The sequence below is a fragment of the Chionomys nivalis genome, chromosome 1 (genome assembly GCF_950005125.1).
Source record: "Chionomys nivalis chromosome 1, mChiNiv1.1, whole genome shotgun sequence".
Lineage (NCBI taxonomy): Eukaryota > Metazoa > Chordata > Mammalia > Rodentia > Cricetidae > Chionomys > Chionomys nivalis.
The window spans coordinates 67,236,785-67,259,107 of NC_080086.1; the positions used below are offsets into that span (position 1 = coordinate 67,236,785).

Here is a 22,323-nt window from a genome sequence, read left to right on the forward strand (position 1 = left end):
CTCTCAGCATGTTCTGGTCTGGATCTCCAGATTTTGCCTCAACTCTCCTGGCACAATTTCTACCAACCACATGGAATTACAGCAGTCTGGGATGCCAAAGAACCTTCCTACTGCTCTAAACACACAGTGTGACATGATTTGAGGTCTCTTGTTTGTTTCACTGCTGCCTGGCAGCTCAGACTCAAAATAATCACCCAAAAACTTTATTAATTAAATCGCTGCTTGGTCCATTAGCTCTAGGTTCTTACTGGCTAACTCTTACATATTAACTTAACCCATCTCCGTTAATCTGTGTATTGCCACATGGCAGTGACTTACTGGCAATGTTTTGGCATATCTGTCTCTGGTGGTGGCTCCATGGCTCCTTCTCACTACCCCTTCTTCCTCTCAGCATTCTGTTTAATTTTTCCCTCCTAGCTCTATTCTATACTATCAATACAAGCCATTTTTCTTTATTCATTAATGGTAATCACAGCATACAGAGGGGAATTTCACATCAGTGTGACTTTAACACAGTATCTCTGTGCACGCATGAATGCAGGTTCCCCATAGCACAGCCTCTCCTCTGCACACTCTTGGAAGATTTGAACTAGCCTTAACTGATGGAGTATGTGGACCTGGCCTCAGAGAACACAGTATAAGAGGAAACTGACTCTGGCTCTCCCTGCAGCTTCTCCACATAACATCTTGGACACCTACCCATGTTTCTGAACATGGAACTTTCAAGAACAAAAGTTCCCATGTTGTTATTTGCTTTGTGACAGAAGTTTATTTCCACTCTTGTTTTAAACACCACCCCCCCATCAATGTTCCTGAAAGTATACTTCAGCCCCTAAAGGGAGCACATTTGGGACAGGCACACATGCTGTCCACCTCTGGCTGGAAAGACTGGTAGAAATGATTATAAAGGAACTGATGGTGATCGTGGTATTAAAAGCCCAGTCCTCTGAGCAGATGGGGCTGTGTTCACCAGAGAGTTAAGTAAAAAAGTTAAGGGCTCTATTCTATTTAGATTCCAACCATTAGAGGCCTGAATAATTTTGCCGTGCCCAGTGTGGGACATGAGCATTACAAGTGGAAGCGTTGATGGATCTGACTGACTGGACTAGCCTGTGAATGGTGCTGAGTTTGAGAGAAAGGGAAACCAGGTTTGTTTTTAAAGGCTTGTTCACTCGAAGACAAACGTGACAGGACTTGAGTTGAGAAATAATTTCCATGACAGACGGCCAAAGTAGATACACTTGGGAGCTTCTGATGACTTTCTGCCTGGAATGTCTGCTCAAAAGAAGGGGTGAAGACAGGGGGATGGTGGTGATCCCCATGACACCTGCTGCTGCAGAAAAGATGTCAACAGCTCCCTGGATAAGGTGGCCAAGGCTGCTTGCAGGTGAGGGCTGTGCAGGGCAACTGGAGGTCCTGTGTTGAACTGCAGGTTTGTTGTGCCCTCACTGATGGCAGAGCGGATGGACGTTGGTGGATGCTGGGTCAGTGTGTGTTGGCTCATGGGAACTCCCCAAATCACCAAGGCAACAGAAGCAGTGTGTAGATACAGAAACAGAGCTGTGGAGGTGAAAAGGAGCCAGCTTGCCCCAGCAATGGATAGCTGTCCCTGACTGTGAACGTTCCTTCCCGTCAAGAGAACATACCTGGTGTGCAGGTCATTCCTGGAACTCAAGGCCCCTTTAAAACCCAGGTGCAGCCAGTGGGGATACAGTGGCAGCGGAGCCAGCTTGGATCCTGTCACATCTGGGAAGACTGCTCAAGCAGAGGGCAAGACAGGCATGAGAGCAGGCTTCCTTCTTGGTTCTGGAGAAAGCCATGCAGTTTAAGCCCTTCATTCCAGGCTCAGTGGGGTAGAGATACAAGGCATCCCTGAGTCAGGGCCCCATGGTAAGAAAGCCATATGCACTTGGAGAATGACGGTGGGCAGGAGAGGGTTAAATAACAAACAACAAGGTAGCCCTCATCCATGAAACTGTTCCCAATATTGCTCGTGAGGAAACGCGCATTAAAAACAATGGGATGAAAGGCCATACTGTATTCAAACCCATTAACATTTTTTTGCTATCTCATTAACTGCTAAATCCCAAGACCAACTGAAACTGTTTTTCCCTATGTAGAAGGTTTCATTATATAATGTGAACGTGAGACCATCTTACAGATCTGTAACAGCATCTAGGAAAACTGTAAAAACAGAAGTTCAATAATTTGAACCTAGGAACATTCGTAACATGTCTAATATCCCAGAACCTAGAGGCAGAGGCAGGAGGATCACTGCAAGTTTGAGCCAGCGTGGTAAACATAGTGATTTCTAGGCTAGTCTGGAGTACAAAGTGAGATCCTAACTCAAAAATGTAAGAACTTGAAAGAAGATGCCTATATGGGTATAAAACATGATTCCCAGGAGTCATAAGGCTGTTGGGTCAAAGCCTCATTGTGAGATGTGGTTTGCCTCCTCATGGGTGCCAGGGAAGCACCTGTGTCCTCATTGTGTGGCCACTGCTGTTGGCTGCATGCCAAAGCTAGACAGCAAACGACTATTGCTGAAGACACGGGAAATACACTGCTGGGGAAACGGAACTAGGGACTCCAGACAGCTAGGGTGGTAGAGATGAAAGACACGGAATCCAGATGGAAGCACATTCTATTCGCCAGTGTGCTGGAGATTTGTGTGAAGGAAAGATCAGGCCTGTGGCACCTGTTTCTTGAGCCCCCAGTTCTTGCCATGCATGATGGGTGCAGCCCAAGTTGCAAGAAGTAGTAGGAATGATATTGCTCTCCAACCACACTGCCTCTTTCTGGATCCACAAAAACACTCCACGCATGGCCTGCAGAGACTCACGCAGTCCATAGATTGAAGCTAGCCAGTGCCAGTGGCGACTACACAGGCTAGTCAGGCCACGTAAGTTACCCAACTGGATCACTGGCCACCACGGCCCTTCTGTAGGAAGGAAAATAGAGCACAAAGGAAATAGAGCACTTCCTTGCCTTAGTTCTTTATCTACAGCAAACAGAGAGGAATACAATGAAACTGACAAAGGAATTTTGTGATTTGTCCACTGCAATATCAGGGCTGTTTTTTCCACAGCACAGTGAGCTGGACTGACAGACACACAGAGGAAGAAGGTCACAGCTCATGTTTGGGAACAGAAGGCAATGAGTATGTGAAACAAATTACAGAGAGATCCAGGAGCCACATAAGTGTGTCCATAAAAAATTCACGTGTCTTCTGGAAGCCCATGCTGTAGTAAAGGGTCACAGCACCTTGCTGGATGGCACCTGTCTCAAGGACAACATCACTGTAACCCTGGTCCCGTGCAAACTGGAGGACAGTTCTGACCAGTGCTTTCGCTATCCCCTGTCCACGATGCTGTGAGGACACAGACAGGCGAAAGAGCTGCAGCTGCTTCCTCCCTAATGGGGGATCCTTGACTGGCAGACCACCCACGATGCCCACCACCTCTCCCCCAGACTCAGCCACCCAGAAGCAGGAACCACGTGCATTCAGGTAGAACTTGGGGATGTCAGCCATGTCTGTGTGCAAACTGTTGGACACATACTTGTTCCAGGCATTACTGACAAGGAACCAAAAGAGTAGAAGCATGAAGAAGATGCATATAACAGCCAGGAGCCAGGAGTCAGACAGCAGGACTATGGCAAGAGGCACCCCAGCTAAGACCAGGAGGGTTCTGGGCAGTGTCAGCAGGTGGCGGAAGGAGGCAGGGATGTGCTCCTTCAAGCCCCTGGAGAACAAATCCACGACTTTTTCGTAGTCTCTCTCCTGGAACTGGCGGATGTGAAAAGAAGCCATTGGAGAACTTCGTCTCAAATCTCAGCATCCACAAGACATATCCCGGTCTGCTTGCAGTGCTCCCTTACAGCCCTACAGGAGAGAGAGAGCCTTGTGAGTTTCCCCAACCTCCACTCACCACCCAGATCCCAGCCTCCAGACTCACAGGTGCACATTGCCACTGCCACCGAGGAGGAAGCAGAACACCCACAGTGGGAGACAGCATTAGTTTCCAGAACATTGCACCCCTGACCCTTCCAGTGCCAAGTCATGTGAACCTAGGCATGCCAACCTCTCTAAGGCTGTGTACCCTCATCTGTGGATCGGTGTAAAGCAACATCTGGTGTCTAGGGAAATTTTGAGGACAGCAAGCTTGATACAGCACAGGCAATTGTGGCCCCCTTTCCACTTCTCCAGTCTTCAGTACATTGAGATGGTTCCCCATGGAAGGAAGATGGGGTGTCCCCAACTGTGTTTTCTCTTCAGGGTTTATGGTTTCAGAATCCCATGTTCCCAATGGCAGTTGTCAGCAAGTATTTCCCTAAGTTAGAAATATCTAATCCACGAAATAGCAAAGGTCAAGCCCCAAAGCTCGTGACTCTTCAACACCCAAGAAGGATATGGGACTTAGAGTGAGAGACACCAACTTTGTCTCTCTGTCCTCTTAGCTGCCTCCACATCAGAGTGTCCAGGATGACATCCGGAACCTGCCAGGGTCTGTCTCACTCTGGGGAACAGAGCTGAGCTGGTGCCCTATTGGCAGGCTCTTGGATAATCATAAACCAGAGGTCCAAGAGATGGAATGGGACAGAGGAGAGAGCCTGGTCCCTTCACTTTGTGATTCCCCACAGGTTTAGCACAGAGAAGCAAGCCCCAGGATGGTCCTTACCCTTGTGGAAGCCTGCTCTCTCTTCCTGATTTCTTCATGTTATACCATCTCTCACCCAGAATACTTGATCTTGTGTCAAGCCCAAGACACTGCTTTTAGGAGAGCCATGGGACAGTGTAACTACCCGTGAGCTCACTTGGGTAGACGTCTCATTGGCTGGCACCTGCATGCTTGATAATCATAAACCCGGGGTGAAGAGGCTGGGTTATGACAAGGCAGGGGCCAAAGTCCAGCTAATTTTGTGATTCCCACTGGATTAACCTGAAAGGGAAGGGGGAATCTAGGATGACTCAGGCTTCCTCACCCTCGTGGTAAGCTGCCACCCGTCTCCTTGTCCCTTTCAACCTATAACCTTTGTCCTGTCTCACTTGTCCTCACTGATGCCACCTTGGTCCCTACATGTTCCTCCTAGGAGGAACTAGAAACTGAACCACTCATTTTGACCTCACTTGTCACAAGCAAGAATCCAGGTCTACGGGCTTGGGAACAAGAGCCTCATTACTGAGTGTCTCCCTCCAAGCTCTGACTGCTCCTTGACAAAGGGTCTGGGTGGTCCTCACTGACTTCTGCCCTTTTCTTACCAACAGGCTCTCACTCAATCATCCATCTTTTTAGGGACATCAGGGTGGGATGCTGTGGGACAATGATCTTGTTCCCTGTAAAGATTTCTCACTTGTATTGGTTTAATAAAATGCTGATTGGCCATCAGCCAGGCAGGAATTATAGGTGGGGTGACAAGAATAGGAGAATTCTGGGAAGAGGAAAGGCTCAGTCTGCAGTCATCACCCAGAACAAGAGGAAGCAAGATGAGCATGCCTCACTGATGAAAGGTACCAAGCCCATGGCTAACACAGACAGGAATTATGGGTTAATGTAAGATGTAAGAGTTTGTTAATGAGAGGTCTGAGCTACTAGTCCAACCAGTTTGTAATTAATGTAGGCCTCTGGGACTGAGTAGGCCTTTGGACCTGAATGGCTGTAGGACTGGATGTAGGAGTAGGCCTTTGGGACTGAATGGCTGTGGGACTGAATGGGACAGAATCTTCTCTCAACAGTGGTAGACCTGGACGAAGGATATTTGCATGAACTCTAGGGATTGCTCCCAGGTGAAGCATCACACACCATCCCCACCCCTGCTGGCACACAGCAGTGTTGAAGGAGCTGCGGGCCTCTTCCCACAGCCCGGCTCCCACATGGTTAGCTTTATACCCGAAATAACAACACACGCATTGTATTCTTTTAAACACTGCTTGGCCCATTTCTATTCATGTGTGTAGCACCCCAAGGTGTGCTTACCGGGAAGATTCTAGCCTACGTCCATCCTGGGTAGGAGCTTTATTGCGTCTGCTGGGGAGAGGGGAGCATGGCGTCTGCTCCAGAGAGCAGAGCTGTCGAGTCTGAGCTCACTTCCTCTTCCTTCCAGCATTCTGTTCTGTTTACTCCACCCACCTATGTTTTAACCTATGAGGGCCAAGCAGTTTCTTTATTACTTAACCAATGAAATCAACAGATTGATATATGACACTCCCACATCACAGCAGTTTCAAATATAGACTGTATAGAGGTGCTGTACAAGTAAGGATTTCAGATATTTAATGTGAGAGTTAAAAAGTTCCAACAACTGGGGGCTATTCTCATTCAAACCAATCACATTTGGTGAATTTTTGTTTTGTCTTAAAGGAAATTAAGGTTTATTAGGAAAAAAAAAACAACCAGAAAACGAAGTCAGGCTGAAGGACAGGAGCTTGTGTGCTTTCCCTTCCATCTATGCGCACTGTGCTCACTGCAGGTTTCTCAAAATCCAGTAGTCTAACTCCCAGGTAACTTGAATGTGTGTTGGACTGTGGACTTTTCTGCTGTTCTGAGTGCAGGGTGAACCTTCTTCCACCAATGCTCTCCTAGTTTCCCTCTGATTCAGCTGCTCGGTTCAAGTTCACTTGTATTTTCTGAGGACAGCAAGTGTGGATCTGCCATTAAGAGACAGTTCCTTGTCATCTTAAAAAGGTTCAGTCCCAGGGACACCAGGTTGATGGAGATCCAAGCCATTGCAATCTCAGGTAGCTGGTACTCCAAAGATACTGATGACTTCTAGTAATGGGATTACTAGTGACTCTCAGGGATGTTTATGGTGGCAAGAGCATACATAGTCCTCATGGATGGAGCTCCTCAGGGAGGACAAGGACCAAAGTAACCCAATGCAGAAGGGGTGGTACCACCAAGGCCCCGAGAGACCTACCATCATAATTCAAGGTTCGTACCTGAAACAGAGTATAGACCACTACTTGTCCAATAACCTAAGCACCCCAAGAGATAAAGGACCTCTGGGAACTCAGGAAACCTACATAGAGATGTAGATGTAAGATATACTGGAACCCCAAAAGAACCAGAGAATACAATGCATTAAAGGGTACAAACACCCTGATGGGAATGAAGGACCTCTGTGTATGCAGGAGTGAGGGGTGAGTCGTAGGTGCACATCGCCTGCTCTAAGCACCACAATACTGTTCGAGAGCTGGGCAAGGACCTGGAGATTGAAACACAGAGAGACACAGGTAATGCCAAGAATGCCCTTTTATTGCGAGAGCTGGGCAAGGACCTGGAGATTGAAACACAGAGAGACACAGGTAATGCCAAGAATGCCCTTTTATTGTGTTCCAAGGCAGCTTACATAGGGTCTCCTTGACTAATGTCCACACCCTAACTCTCAGCTATAATCCTACCAGAAAACACTCCCCTGCCGTCAGGAACTCCTGAGGGTCTCTTGTTTGCTCAGAGCAGCTGCAAGCATAGGAAAACAAGCTGTTTACTCTGGCAGACAGAGAGTCACAGGAAATTCAGGGTCTGGGGTCCATATCCCCAACAGGTGGGCTGTAGCTACCATGAGGATGTGCAGAAGACCCGAGAGGCTAGCAGTGGAGATACCATGGGGGTGTGCAGAAGACCCAGAGGCTTACAGTGGAGACAGAGACTGTATAAAGTAGGTGAGGAGGGCTGGAGAGATGGCCCAGGGGTTAAGATGCTGGCTCCTTCGGCCTTCTGGGGGCTTTATTCACATGGCACACAGGCACACATACAAGGCACACAGGCACACATACATGGCACACAGACACACATACATGACACACAGGCACACATACATGGCACACAGGCATACATACAGGCAAAGCACCCACATGCATAAAATAATATATTTCTTTATAAAGTAAATTTTCAAGAATGATGAGGCTCCAGAGTTTGTGTTTTGAGGGTTCTGTTCCCTTCCTATCCTGTTCAGCTGATTATGGGATGAACAGTTAATAGAATTCTAATTTTGTCTGGACTTCCACAGTTACCTTCTTGGTAGATTATGATGCTCAGAAGGTCCTGGAGATAGAGGCAACAGAGGCCTCTGTGTCACCTTCTGGCCTGCACTAAGCATCCCACCAATGAGCCCTAGTGTCCCTTCCTCACTCTCACATACGACCACCCTGTTCCAAGTTCAAACTGACAGCAGTGTCCACAGTAAGACTGGTGGGAAGGTTTACACTAGGAGGGCCCTCTCGCGCGCACGCAGTGTTAGAATGACAAGCAGAGGCTGCATCTCCAAACACAAGTCTAGTGCTGTGGGGACTCACAGATCATTGCAATGGGGTGTGTGTGTGTGTGTGTTACAGCACACACTGCCTGCTTTCCAGTGGCTGCTGGAAATTGAGAAGGAGGACTACATAACATTCTTATATAACCTTTCTTGGCAACAAAGATGAAAATTGAGATGGATCAAGGATCAGCGTCCAGAACAGTACCACTCCCACAGTGGGCAGAGGCAGTACCAGATTAAGGTGATCTTTTGGCAAGATGTGGCTCTAGTTGGGTCTCTGCTGCATATTACTAGCTTGGGGACACATATCTCTTCTATGCAACCAACCAGCTTTCTTTGCTGAAGCATCATCTGGTGAGGAACTGACGGAAGTGAGTCTGGGTAGATTGGGACAACTCGCACAGAGGTTCTGGGGTTTGTCAGCCCGTCTGTGTCTTTGGAGTTCAGTGGAGCAGAGGCCATTCACAGTGGTGTGGGCTGTGGCTTTAGTGCTTGTCCTGTCTTAGTCCCTTCAGTCTGGCCCTTGGTCTCAGTTCCTAGAGTGGAAGCTTCTAGACAAACTCCATCCAGGATTGGGATAGCATCCATTTGGAAGAAGTTAGCTGGACTGGCTTCCCTGCCTCGTGGGAGCTGATAAATTCTTCCTGGTCTTTGTTTCTAATGCTCTGGAGTTGAAGTCAAGTGTGCATGGGGAGAACAGAAGTCCCACACTGCCAGCCCTGGGGAGTTTGGAACGCCTAAGCAAAGCAGAGAGAGTACAAAGCTCTTGTACTTTCTTACTGCTGAGAGCTGAAGTCCACAGTTCATATCTTCAGGTTGTTATGGACTCACCCAACCCTAGCAGATTCCACATCTCAGTGAAGCTGTTATGTCAAATTTTGAGGTTCATTTTCTCTGTCAATCTTTGAGATCTGTGATACTAAAAAGGCTAAATCCTTTTGATCTTTTACTGATTTTGACCCCCAAATAGGTGGGTTTTTTTGTTTGTTTGTTTTTCTTCTTGAAATTGTGGAACAGCTGTGTGTTCGGGCAGCTAAGGAGACTTGCATTCTGAGCATGTGCCCTTCTGAGAAACCCTATTCGATTTCCTGTTTATAGTCTGATGGTAGGACCTAGTGGCCCATGCCTCAGGCCACACAGCAAAGGGGATGCTGAGGGTGGAGCTTCGAGTGGGAGGAGATAATACACTGGAACCCATCAGGGGTCAGATCCTAGTTCCACCTCTGGGGATATCTTCAGCTCTTGGTCTCCTTTCCTACAGTTGGGGAAGCGGCACCCCACCCCCAACCCTGCTCTGGGTTCTCTTTCCCAATCCCCAAGAACACTGCACACACCGGTTTGGTCTCATTGACTTTTTTAAGTCTTATTGTGACTTTAGACCTATTTAAATGCTCTTATTTCTTGGTGAAATCTATTTAACATAAAATTAACCTTTTACACTGTGAAAACTTGCAGCTGCTGACAATGTTTTGGTAGCACTTGGGAGGCAGAGGAAGGCGGATCTCTGAGAGTTTGAGACCAGCCTGGTCTACAAGAGCTAGTTCCAGGACAGGCTCCAAAACCACAGAGAAACCCTGTCTCGAAAAACAAAAACAAAAGAAAACAAAACAAAACAAAAATCTTAAATGTTCCCAGGACAGGTCTCAACCTGTGTTCTGACAGCTGTGGCTCCTTGGATCCTGTCTCTGTAAACCTGGGATAACCTGGGCTACCCCCAAGCTCTCAGCATGGGCGGGTCTGGACCTAGAGGTTTTGTCTCAGCTCTCCCGGCACAATTCCTGCTTACCTCATTCTGAGTACCACAGTCTAAGGTACCACGGAACCTTCCTGCTGCTCTTAGCCCACCATGTGACCCAACAACAGTCTCCCCATGCTTGCAGGGTGCCAGAGCTGCGCAGCAGAGGCTCCTTCTGTCTGCTCTTCAGCTGGCCACACTGGACTATAATCTGGTACCAGACCTCTTCCAGGATGCGCCACCCCTACAACCTGGAAACTGATCTCATGTTTCCAGAAAAACTCGAATCATGTTACTTGCCTTGGGCACTGAAGATACTTTGGATCCACTTCTGGGCTGAATAGACTTTAGGCAATATAGCAGGTGGTTGGGGAAAGAGGCTCTCAGGAACACAGGGCTAAATCTCCGTGATCGCCACGATGCAAGTATGTATCTGGATTCAAGAGCTGACAATTCTCCTCCTTTGGCCTTGAAGAGTCCGTGCACCAGAGAGGCAGTCTGCTCACTTGCCCCGCTCTAGGGACTATGAAGCTCGTTCCTTGGCCTCTGAAGTTCCCAGAGAACTTCACTGAGGATGAAGGGAAGGTCACTTTGTCCCAATCAACTCCCAGGAACCTGCGAAGCTGTGATGGCCACCTTGTACTCTAAGGCTCAGCAGCAGGGACGCTGCCATAGTCAGGGTCCCCTCCCAGGAGGGTCTTTAAGGTCTCCTGGTGTATATATATAGTGAGTTCCAGGCTAGTCTGGAGTACAAAGTGAGATCCTTTCTCCAGAACTTCCTTTCAGGCCTAAGATTCCTGGGATACGGGGGAGTCGCCTGCAGTAAGAAGTACTCAACTCATGGTGGCGTTCTTCCCAAAGAAGACGCTCTTCCTGCTCCTGCTGGGACGCTGGCGTGGGAAGAACTGTTTGTTTCCTTTCGCATTTTTCTCAGAAAATGCCTTTAATGCTACCTTTATTCCCAGACGAAGAATAGGCTTTAAGATTAAAACAGAGAAGTTATAAGAAAAAAAATCAAGTTACTGATAGGGGTCCAGTAGGCCAGTAGTGACTTCACCTTCACAGCTTCCTGTAGAGAATGGGTAGGTGTTGTGCTGGGACGTGACATCACCAATGGAAAAAGTGGAAACCAATAGGGAGTAGCTTAGAATCGCAGATGAGCCTGTAAATGGACTTGCAGAAAGAAGGTTGCTAGGAAAGTGTGATATGGATGATGAAGGAGTTGAACCTTATTATAGACAAAGACCAGCTAGCAAGTGAATGTGGCATTATGGTTTGGGAGACCACCGCAAAAGCAATATAAACAGCAAAAAGGTGTCCCTTACTTGAGCTGAATTATCCTTCCAAAGACTCCTGTAAAAGAGTCCCAGAGTGAACATGTAGACAGAGCTGTGGACAGGGTGTGTCTAGATGTGTTATAGCCAAGTTCTTATCCACATCAGGACCTTTAACAGTCATTCAACTCTGTTCTGTAGGTTGTGTAGGAATAATAGCAGGGACTAGGAGATGGCTCAGTGGATAAAGTGTTTGCCATGCAAAATGTGAAGACGGGAGTTTGGATTCCTAGAACCCACGTGAAAGCCGAGCAAGCGTGCTGACTGGCTAAAATGGGGCCAGGGACCCCCAGAGCAAGCTGACCAACCAGTACGGCCAAATTTGTAGGTTCCAAGTTCAACCAGGCACTCTGCCTTGATAAATAAAAGTTAAACAGATTGAGAAGGCACATGTCAACTTCAAGCCTCACATGCATGCACACACGTGTGCACCTGTGGCAAGCACATGCATACACATGCCAGGTGAGCTTGATAGTTCACCTGTAATCCTGGTGAGTGGCAGAGATAGGCTCCCCAGGTTGAGCTAGCTAGTTGTACTCCCCAAACCAGCAAACTCCAGGTCCAAGTGACAGAGTCCGCCTCAACACACAAGCCAGTGTTATGGAATAATCTTTTTGTAAACTGTGAAGAAGTGACACTCTGGTTGGTTTAATAAAAAGCTGAACACTTAATAACTAGGCAGAATTTCCAGGCACTGAGGATGCTGGGAAGAAGAAGGACAGAGATGTGAGAAAACACGGAGGATGTAGAACAAGCAGGATGGACACTACAGAGATGAGGTAATAAAGCCACAAGGTAGGAAGTAAATTAATAGAAATGGGTTGATTTAAGGTATAAGAGCTAATTAGAAAAAATCTAAGCTATTGGCTGAGCTTTCCTAATTAATAATAAGTCTCTGTGTTTGGGAGCTGGCTGGCAGGACAGAGAGTAATTGAAGAAGACAGCTAATGATGTCAACGTCTGGCCATGCGCACACGTGTGAATATGCATGTGTGCTTGGATGCACTAGACATACAAAAATAAAATGCAATGCAGATGGCTCTGGATAAACTCCGGGCGTCACAAGATAAACTAAAAAAGTCATGATTCTGGGAAAGGGACTTGTGGGACGGAGGGAAGTTTGATAGAAACTGAAGGAAAATAAAAGAGGAAAGAATAAACATAATAAACCACATACGTGCAAGAAAATTGTCCAGCTGGGTGGTGGTGGCACACACCTTCAATCCCAGCTCTCGGGAGGCAGAGGCAGGCAGATCTCTGTGAGTTTGAGGCCAACCTGGTCTACAGAGCGAGTTCTAGGACAGGCTCCAAAACTACACAGAGAAACCCTATCTCAAAAAAAAGTCAAGAAATAAGTCTAATTAATTAAAAAAAAGCACAACATAAAACTACTGCACAGGGCCTGGAAAGATGACTTAGCAGTTATGAGCCCTTGCTTCTGCAGAGAACCCAAGTTTGGTTCCTAGCACCCACATGAGTGCTTACAACCATCTGTAACTTCACTTATAGGGACTCCAAAACTCTCGCTAAACTCCACAGATATTAGGCATGCCTGTGGTGTATGTGTATATATACATACACACACACATATAAAATGTTCAGGCCACACATTAACACACATCAAATTTAAGAAGTAAGTTATAAAATTAAAATTTAAGGTATGCCCCCTTTTTTTAAAGAATCCAGAAGAGTTGTTGCCTCTGCTAGGGTGGAAGAAGGCAGCAGCAAACAGAACAGGTGCAGGGCACACACACACACACACACACACACACACTTTTTTTTTAATATTTATTTATTTATTATGTATACAATATTCTGTGTGCATGCCTGCAGGCCAGAAGAGGGCACCAGACCTCATTATAGATGGTTGTGAGCCACCATGTGGTTGCCGGAAATTGAACTCAGGACCTTTGGAAGAGCAGGCAATGCTCTTAACCACTGAGCCATCTCTCCAACCCCGGCATGCCCCTTTTTGAACAGAAACAGAGGAGGAGTGGATGGGGGAAGGGGCAGTGGGAGGCGGGGAGGGGATGGGATGAGAGAAGGAAGGGGAACTTCGGCAGGGATGCAAAATAAATAAGTGCAATTTTTAAAAAGATAAAAATGAAGAATAAAAGCAAATATGTTACTCAGAAAAAATACTTTTAAAGCAGGAAAGAAGAGTGGATTTTATTAACATGTTTCCAGGTGTATTGAGATTTGGCCCCGGAGAACACTTGTTTTTTCTTCTTCTCTCACACTGGCCACAATTTCCCCTCCTCCCACTCCTCCCAGTCCCCCTAAACCTCCCCTCCCCCCCAGATCCACTGCTTCTCTTTCCTCCTTCAGAGAGGATCAGGCCTCTCAGGGATATCAAGTGAACATGGCATCACAAACTACAGCAAGACTGGACACAAACCCTCCTATCAAGATGGAAGGAGGCAACCCAGAGGGAGGAAAAGGGTCCCAAGAACAGGCAAAACAGTCAGAGATACCCCACTCCCCCTGTTAGGAGGTCCACAGGAACACCAAGCAGCACAACCATAACATACACAGAAGGTCTAGCTCAGGCCCACACAGGCTCCCTGATTGTCGCTTCAGTCTCCATGAGCCCCTATGAGCCCTGCTTAGAGGATTCTGTGGGCTGTGTTCTTGTGGTGTCCTTGACCCCTCTGGCTCCTACAATCCTTCCTCCCCCTCTCCCGAGGGGTTCCCCAAGCTCCATCTAATGTTTGGCTGTGGGCCTCTGCATCTGTTTCCATCCCTTGCTGGGTGAAGGCTCTCTGATGATGACGGGGCTGGGCTCCAATCTATGAGTACAGCAGGGTATCTGAAGAACACTTTCAATGCTGCCTTCACCTTAAGATTTAGAAATACTTGGCCTACTTGACTGGGTGTGGTGCTGCACACCTTTAGGTGAATCTGTGTTTGAGGCCAGCCTGGTCTACATAGTGAGTTCTTGGACATCCAGGCTGCACAGAGAAACCCAGTCTTAGGCCTCGAACCCACAGAGATCCACCTGCCTCTGCTTCCCGAGTGCTGAGTTTAAAGGCGTGCACCACCACCACGGCCCAGCACCTCGGATTTTTAAAAAGGCCCACAAAGGCTTCTCGTGCACAGTTGGAACCTCTGACTCTTTCTAATCCATCCCCCATCTTTCTAGTTCGGCTTTTTTTGCTTCCTTTAGGACTTGGGTATTTTGCTAAGCTGCTAGCATGCCAAGATGAAAGCTTTAAGAAGACAATTGTGAATAGCACCGTTCATTCCAAGCAGTGGTTGAGTTTAGAACAGCAGCTTCCCCTGAAAAGATTTCTGCATCATGACTTGCATTTTAATGACCTCTTGGTTTACAAAAACAACAGCCCAGGGAGTTTTTCAGATAGCACCCTAAAGACAATTTTGTAAGCCTCCCCGTTTGTTCTTGGTTTATTTTTCCTCTCATTAGAGGTTATTATGGTTGGCTAGTCAAAAGTAAACAATTTTCCAGTAAGACACAATTAATAATGAAGTGCTGCTAGGGTTTTGGAAAGTTTTCTTTTTAATTTTCTACCCTCTTCAATTCTTGCTCAATCCAAGGTCTTGAGATCCAAGAGCTAAACACTTGGATTTCTGCCTAGCACACATTTTTTGCTATTTGCTTGACAACTATAATCAGCATCGTACATAGAAAGGACATGGCTACAGTTTGTTAAATATGCACTTGGTAAATATAAAAAAAAATAAAAAGGAAAAACTGAACCAGCGTGCCTCTGCAGGTGGGAAAGGACAGTCCCAGTAGCCATATGGTTGATTGTTGTGGGGAGCTGCGGGCTGCGTTCCTGCCGCCCCAGCTCCCCGCCGCCTGGCTAGCTTATGCCCCGAAATAACAACACACAAACTGTATTCATTTAAACACATCTAGCCTCTTCTAGGCTAATTCTCACGTATTAATTTAGCCCATTTATAATAATCTGTGTAGCACCGCTAGGTGTGCTTACCGGGAAAGATACAGCATGTCTGACCTGGTGGCTTGCTTCATCGCGTCTGGCTCTTAGAGGAGCTGCCCTGCATCTGAGCTCATTTCCTCTTCCTCCCAGCATTCTGTTCTGTTTACTACACCTATCTAAATTTTGCCCTATCAGATGGGCCAAGGCAGTTTCTTTATTGACCAATGAAATCCCACATCAGTTGAAGGTTGAATATCCTAGAGTGAGAGGTGAGGTATCCCTACAGCTGTAGGTCAGGAGCTCTGTGAGTCTCCATACAATACCGTCATTGTCACTGCGTTTGGTTGTGTGTCAGAGCTAGATAGCGAAGATTTTGCACGTTTCTTGTGATAAGACATAGGAAAATATGGCTGAGTTGAAAACTCCGTTCCTATCAGTTAACATTTCCGGTGTCAGAAAAGGGCTGCTCAAGGCTCTGGGGGAGAATTGTTTCGGTCTTGGCAGCAGCACGTGCCAGGGTAGGTGGTTCTGCTGGTACTAACTGCTTTCTGGTTGAATGCAAAGCCAACTTCACAGGGCAGAACCTGGGTTTGGTACTATAGTGAGCAAATCCCGCAGCTTTGGAGGGGAGTCTACTTCTAGTGTGTCTAATTGATACACGTGTCTATCAAATCGCCTTCCACACATGTGTATCCAGACCCAAAGAGTGCAGCTTCTGTGAGTCGCTGTTGTGGAGAGGAGTTTCTTCTCTTTCAGTGGACCGAGGTTACTGTGGAGGCTCACAGCTAACCAAAGTGAATGTGTGTTACTATGGTTGCTACTATCGACAACTCTTCTTCGGTTCATGGCTCAGGGAATATTGCGAGAGCTGTGTGGATGTAAGAACTGGAGGAGGAGGTGGAATGCTGTGTAATTATTTACTCCCGATTAAAACATTCTCTCGCTGGAGAGAAAGAGACATTTCTGGAACTCTCAAGAAAGCTGAAGTCACAAGAGTTCCCTCCCCAGGGTTACATAAACAGTTAACGATTACTTGTGCTTAGGAACACGTTGATGACACAGATTCTCACAAGCTGTTCAAAGAACCCGGTGATGCAACCTTCACAGTCATTGCCATGTCGAGGGGGTTTCCGGTGACACAAGTCGAGTCTCCCACAGAGAGGTAAGCAACTCATCCCTGTGCAGCTCTAAGCAACTCGGATGAACTCATTGCCTGATCAAGATAGACTAGGGGAGTCGTTTGTTTACTCTGTCATTGGTGTGACATCTGGAGGCAAAGATGCTATTGTTTCAAGTCTCCCCAAAGCAGAGACCCTGGCCCTAATGGGGCTCACTAGGGACAAGCTGGAGTTTGCACATGTTACCATGAGCTCAGGCCTCCCATAACCTCACAATGAAATGTTTCCATTGTCCTGATTACCCTTTCCATCATCATCATCATCGTCATCGTCATCATCACATCATCACATCATCATCATCATCACATCGTCATCATCACATCATCACATCATCACATCATCATCATCACATCATCGTCGCCATCATCACATCATCGTCATCATCATCATCAAGTGCTATCAGTTTCAGCGGTCAACTTGGCATAGCCTGGCTGCATCTTCTGAAGGCGTCTCAGCTGAGGTATTGCTCAGATCAGACTGCTCTGTGGGCACATCTCTAAGAGATTGTCTTAATTTATGATTGATGAGGGAGGACTGAGCCTACTGTGGACAGCACGAGGAACCAGCCAGCAAGCAGCTGTGAGCAAGTTCCCTAGTCAGAGTGAAGGCAGTGAGGGTCAGCAAGCCGTCAGTCCTGCCTTGAGTTGCTGGCCCAACTTCCCTCCATTGTTTGTGGTTGTTCTTATCACGGCAGCAGAAAAGCATACTAGAACAGGTTCACAGAACCCAAAGTCCATGTGTGTTCTTTTAGGTGAGGAAAAAACATTTCTCTGCTTTGTATGCACATTACAAGAACAGCAACAATCTGGAATCACCCCTGTGTCCTTCCCCGGGACCCCTGGAAGTGCTCCTGGAATTGCTGTGTAAGAAGAGCCTGGGCAATCGGAGCAGTAGAGGCTTGGGAAGGGCAATTCTTGTACTTCCCTGACTCATAAAGCAGTCTGAGGGCCTCCATTTGAGAAGGAACTGCTCTAGAGATCAACAGTCACAGACATCTATGTAGCTGTAGCCTTGTGGGTGAGCAGGAGAAAAGTGGTAGACTGTTGTGCCTTAGAGAGGTATGGGGGGGGAGGGAAAAGATAGGCCTGAGTGTAGTAATAAGAGGCGATGGGACTGAGTCCCCGGCACCCGGCCGCCCGCATGGCTAGCTTATGCCCCGAAATAATTACACGGAAACTGTATTCTTTTAATCACTGCCTGGCCCATTAGTTTCGGCCTCTTATTGGCTAGCTCTTATATATTGATCTAACCCATTTCTAATATTCTGTGTAGCCCACGAGCTGGCTTACCAGGAAAGATCTTAACCTGTGTCTGTCTGGAGAGAGAGAATCATGGCGACTCCCTGACTCGGCTTCTTTCTGGGCTGTGCCACCATCGCAATCTCTGTCTGGCTCCTGTGGGAGACAGAGTCTTTGAATGGAGCATTTGGAGTAAAGTGCTACGATTTGTTTGATGGCAACTAGATTCACTGTGTGCCTAAAAGGAAGTCGTTTTCTGCTGCGGCTCAGAGGCACAAGCAGCTCCACCACGCTACTGGTGCAATGTACAAGAATCAGAGGCACAAGCAGCTCCACCACTCTACTGGTGCAATGTGCAATAATCGAGGCCAGAGCCGGTCTGAAACAATTAACTCAAAACAAAAATTATTGTACTGCCTGTTAAGGGAAGGGGTTGGTGGCTTTTATTTCAAAACCGCGGGTGCTTTATTTAAATCAGGCAGTGAGGATTTGGAAGAAGCAGGGAGCTATTAACTGCTCTGTGGGGGGTCGCTGCTCTGTGACTGTAGTGGCCTGGAGTGGGGGAAGGGAAAGCGAGCAGGGAGCGCGCTGTAAATCGCCTTCCTGAGCTCAGGCAACTAGCCGGGAAAGGTGGAGCTTGCGCCCCCCCTGTGCCGGGTCGGGGGCAAAATAGCCCCACGTTGGGACGCCAAACCTGAGGAGGGGGATGGGTCTGAAGAGGGGGCTGTGGGCACACTACAAGGTATGAAAATATGCCTAGCCATACAACTTTGCCTAACTGTACCAAACCCAGGCTCTCTCTATGAAATGATCCTTTTTTTTTCTTAAACAATCTTTTCTCACTTTACACAGTCACTCCCATTCCCGCTCCCTTCCCTCCACCTCCCCCCATCCACTCCTCAGAAGGGGTAGGGTAAGGGAGACAGCCTTGGTCTTGTCTCCAAGTGAAGTATCAGACTTTGTTGATTCCCCCATGGAGTGATACTTAAATCCATCCAGAAAGTAGTTGACTGTAGCTATAGCAACCGTGACACTATCACACCAGCAAGAATATCTTGCCTGATGTGATAAAACAGCCCTCCCTTCTACCCCTGACAGCCTCCACAACACTTTCCAACGCTGGACATGCCACCTAGTAAGGAGACAGCTTTTGTGTTGGTCTGTTTGGAAGTTCCAGAGGGAGGCATCTGTTCCTGGAGCCATTTTAGGACTTGCCAAAAAGACACCACGAAGATACATGAGCCTGGGACAAGATTAGTTGGCAGGTTGGCAGAGAATTACCTTTTGGGTCCCTCAAAGACAGCTGTGAGCAGAACGCAATGCAAAGGGTGGGCAGTAGTTCCAGGCCTGACTGGATGAGGACACCCTCGACAGTTGTGATCTGAGGGTCCTCCTGGGTCGGTGATGTCCAGCGTGAGATGGTGTCAGACCTATGTTAGTATGTCAGGGCTAGAGAGGGAGTTGCAAACAGTCTTGCAAACATCAGCCCATAGCTGTCTTAATTCACCCATGAAGCTTGAAGGATGTCCTGAAGCACCTAAGTTCCAGGAGTCCCTAGGCTTGGGACTAAGGCCACTCCAGCCTTGGTTCCCATGGGCAGTAAACCTAGGACACTGTCTAGTCTCACATTCTCTTCCTGGACCCAGAGAAACACTGCATACATGGCCTCTACTCAGTCATGCTGGCTCACGAGACTGGGTCTGTTAGTGTCAGCATGGGCCACACGTGCTGGTCCGACCACAGAACTAGCCCTCTGTGTCAGTGGTCAATGACAGCCCTTACAGGAAGTTGGGTTTGGAGGAAATGGAGCACTCCATTACCCACCATCGAACATACAGGATTCCAATCAGCATCGCATAGAGGCCTTTATGATCCACTGCAACATTAGGCTTTGCTTGTGATAGCCCAGTGAACTGGAGGCTGACAGATGCATAAGGAAATAAGATCATAGCTCATATTCCTGAGCTGAAGGGAGTGGGCACCTGGAATGAATTGAAGAGACAGTCAGTAGTTTTGCTGTTGTGTTGAAGAAGGATTTGCCTGTCTTCTGGAAGCCCAGGCCCTCACAGAGGGTCACAGTATCATGCATCAGCACAGTGGTACAAAGAACAACATCACTGTAGCCCTGGTCCCATGCAAACTGGAGGACAGTTCTGACCAGTGATTTCGCTATCCCCTGTCCTCTATGCTGTGAGGACACAGACAGGCAAAAGAGCTGCAGCTGCTTCCTCCCTAATGGGGGATCCTTGACTTGATGTAGGAGGTCCTTCTGTTTATGTGTTCCTTTCATTGGTTAATCAATAATGACACTGCTTGGCTTGATAGGGCAGAACTTAGGTAGGCGAAGAAGACAGAACTGAATTCTGGGAGGAAGAAAGCAGAGTCAGGGAGCCTCCATGGAGCTGCCAGGTCAGACATGCTAAATCTTTCCTGGTAAGCCACAACCTCATGGTGAGAATTAGAGTAACAGAAATGGGTTAAATCAAGATGTGAGAGTTAGTCAATAGGAGGCTAATGCTAATGGGCCAAGCAGTGCTTCAATTAATACAGTTTCTGTGTGGTTATTTCAGGTGTGAGCTAGCCAGGTGGCTGGAACAAACAAAGGGACCCTTTCTCCATCAACACTGACTGGCTGAGCAGTTGCCAGGCCTACCACCTGGCCCTCAGTCTCAGCCACCAAGAAGCAGGAGCCAAGTTCACTCAGGTAGGACTTGGTGATGTCAGCCAGGTCTGTTTGCAAGCACATAGCCACAAACTTCTTCAAGGGCTGTCTGACAAGGAGCCACAGTAATAGGAACAGAAGGAAGATGCTCATAATGGCCAGCAGCCAGGAACCAGACATTAGGACCATGGCAATGGGCACCCCAAAGAAGACCAGGAGGGGTTCGGGGCAGCATCAATGCATGATGGAGGGCCTTGGGGATGTGCTCCTCCATGCCCCTGGAAATACACTCAGGACCTGTTTGTGGTCCCTCTCCTGGTACTGGCGGATGTGATAAGGAGCCTCAGGAAGATTCTGGGTCTCAAATTCGCATCCATAAGGGACAGCAGACCTGCCAGCACGCCTTCCCCGGACCCTGCAGAAGAGAAAGAAAACCATGTGAGCTCTCTGAGACTCTTCAACCATTGCTCTGCGCCTCCTAGGAGCCATGGAAAATTTCCTTGAGTGTGTTTTCTAGTGTCATCCAGGAAGCAATAGGGCATCACTGGAACAAAGTGTGAGGTGGCTAACACCTGAGCACTCCCTTGGTTTCTTCTGTAACCGCCCAGCGGGTCAGTTAGTCTAGGGTTGTAACCTGCCTGGCAGGTCAGTTATTCCAGGGTCCCGGAGAGGTGCTATCTGAAAAGACATGGGCGGGAAAGAGGAAGAAGGCCAAGCAAGAAAGATCTGTTGTCAAAGCCTCCTTTTATTAGCCTCATGGTTGTGGCTTATATAGCCCCTGGATGAGGAATTTGCATTGGGATGGGGGGTAGGGGCATGGCCAGGGCAGGAAGGGATCTTGCAGCAATGGTCACGAGTCGACACTTGGTCATGAGTTGGTCAGGAGGTCACGAGTCAACACACCTAGTTCTCTATGCAGGCGGAATCGTTCCTTTTGTGATTCCAACCACAAACAGTTCTCTAGATAGTTGGGATGTGGGGCGGGTTCCGCTAACAGATAACTCTCAAGATAGTTGGGTGTGGGGTGGGCTCTGCCAACAAACAGTTCTCAATACACTTGGGGTGTGGGGCTGTCCGCAAACATCCCCAGGACAATGGTCTCCACTATACTTTTTGGGAAAATGGCTCCTGACATTCTTCCTCTCCATCTTTGTGTCACATCCTTCACCTCTCTGATCCCTCACATGTTCCTCTTTAGATGCAGTAAAATATCTCTTGGCTTCCTGCCCAATTGTGAGGATTTAACATGGTGGCCTATGTGTAGTGTGTGTGTGTGTGTGTGTGTCAGTCCCTTTCCCACCAGCCTCCTTACCCAGCTTTACAGGCTCTCTCAACTTTTGGGGCCCCGAGACAGTGTCTTGTGGTAGAAAATCTGGTATCCAGCTGTTTCCTCTTTAGGGCCCATACATTGCAGAATCCTGTGTTCCCAAGTACAAGTTTCAGGAAAAACCTCTTCCCTCTGATTAGAAGGTTTAATTTAGTGAAAAATAGCAGCTCAAGCCAAAATATGCCTTTCCCCCCATGAGTCCTCAAGAAGGCTGAAGAACTCCAGCCTCACAGAGACTCCCAGCTTTGCCTCTCTGTTCTTTCACCTGGTAGCACAGAGCGGAGAATCCCGGGACACTGTAGACTGGACACTCAGAAGAACCTGCCAGGACCCATTCCTCCTCTGGGGAGAAGACTTGGGCTGGTGCCTCATTGGCTAACTTCGGGATAATGTCAACCAAAGGCCATGAACTAGAATGTGACAGAGGAGAAAGGACCTTCTCATTCACTTTGTGATCCCCACGGAGTGAATGGGGAAGGAAAAACAGGCCCGAGGGGTCCGAGTCCTTAGCCTTGTGAGAGGGTTCCCACCTCTCCTCCTGATTTATTGGAGTCATACTGTCTCACCCAGCACTCTTGGCCCTCTCCAAGGACATCCTGGTCCCTTCTTGGCAGCAGAGCAACTCACCCTGAGCTCACATGTCCTTGACAAGAGTCCAGGTCCACGCGGCAGGGTTCCTCCCTAAGCT

At 47.8% G+C, this 22,323-nt stretch overlaps 1 protein-coding gene and 1 pseudogene across 1 annotated transcript; both read right to left on the reverse strand.

The window, feature by feature from the left end:
* Positions 1 to 3,021: 3,021 nt before the first annotated feature.
* LOC130881771 (N-acetyltransferase 8-like) lies at positions 3,022 to 3,849 on the reverse strand. Its single transcript, XM_057781554.1, has one exon. It carries the CDS (start codon positions 3,809 to 3,811, stop codon positions 3,128 to 3,130), a length of 684 nt encoding a protein of 227 aa, XP_057637537.1. The 5' UTR covers positions 3,812 to 3,849; the 3' UTR covers positions 3,022 to 3,127.
* A 15,742-nt stretch (positions 3,850 to 19,591) lies between these two features.
* LOC130873476 (N-acetyltransferase 8-like) lies at positions 19,592 to 20,773 on the reverse strand (annotated as a pseudogene).
* Between the last annotated feature and the right edge of the window lie 1,550 nt (positions 20,774 to 22,323).

Coding starts and splice junctions, on each gene's coding strand:
- LOC130881771 (XM_057781554.1), bottom strand. CDS start 3,811: ATGGCTTCTTTTCACATCCGCCAGTTCCAGGAGAGAGACTACGAAAAA.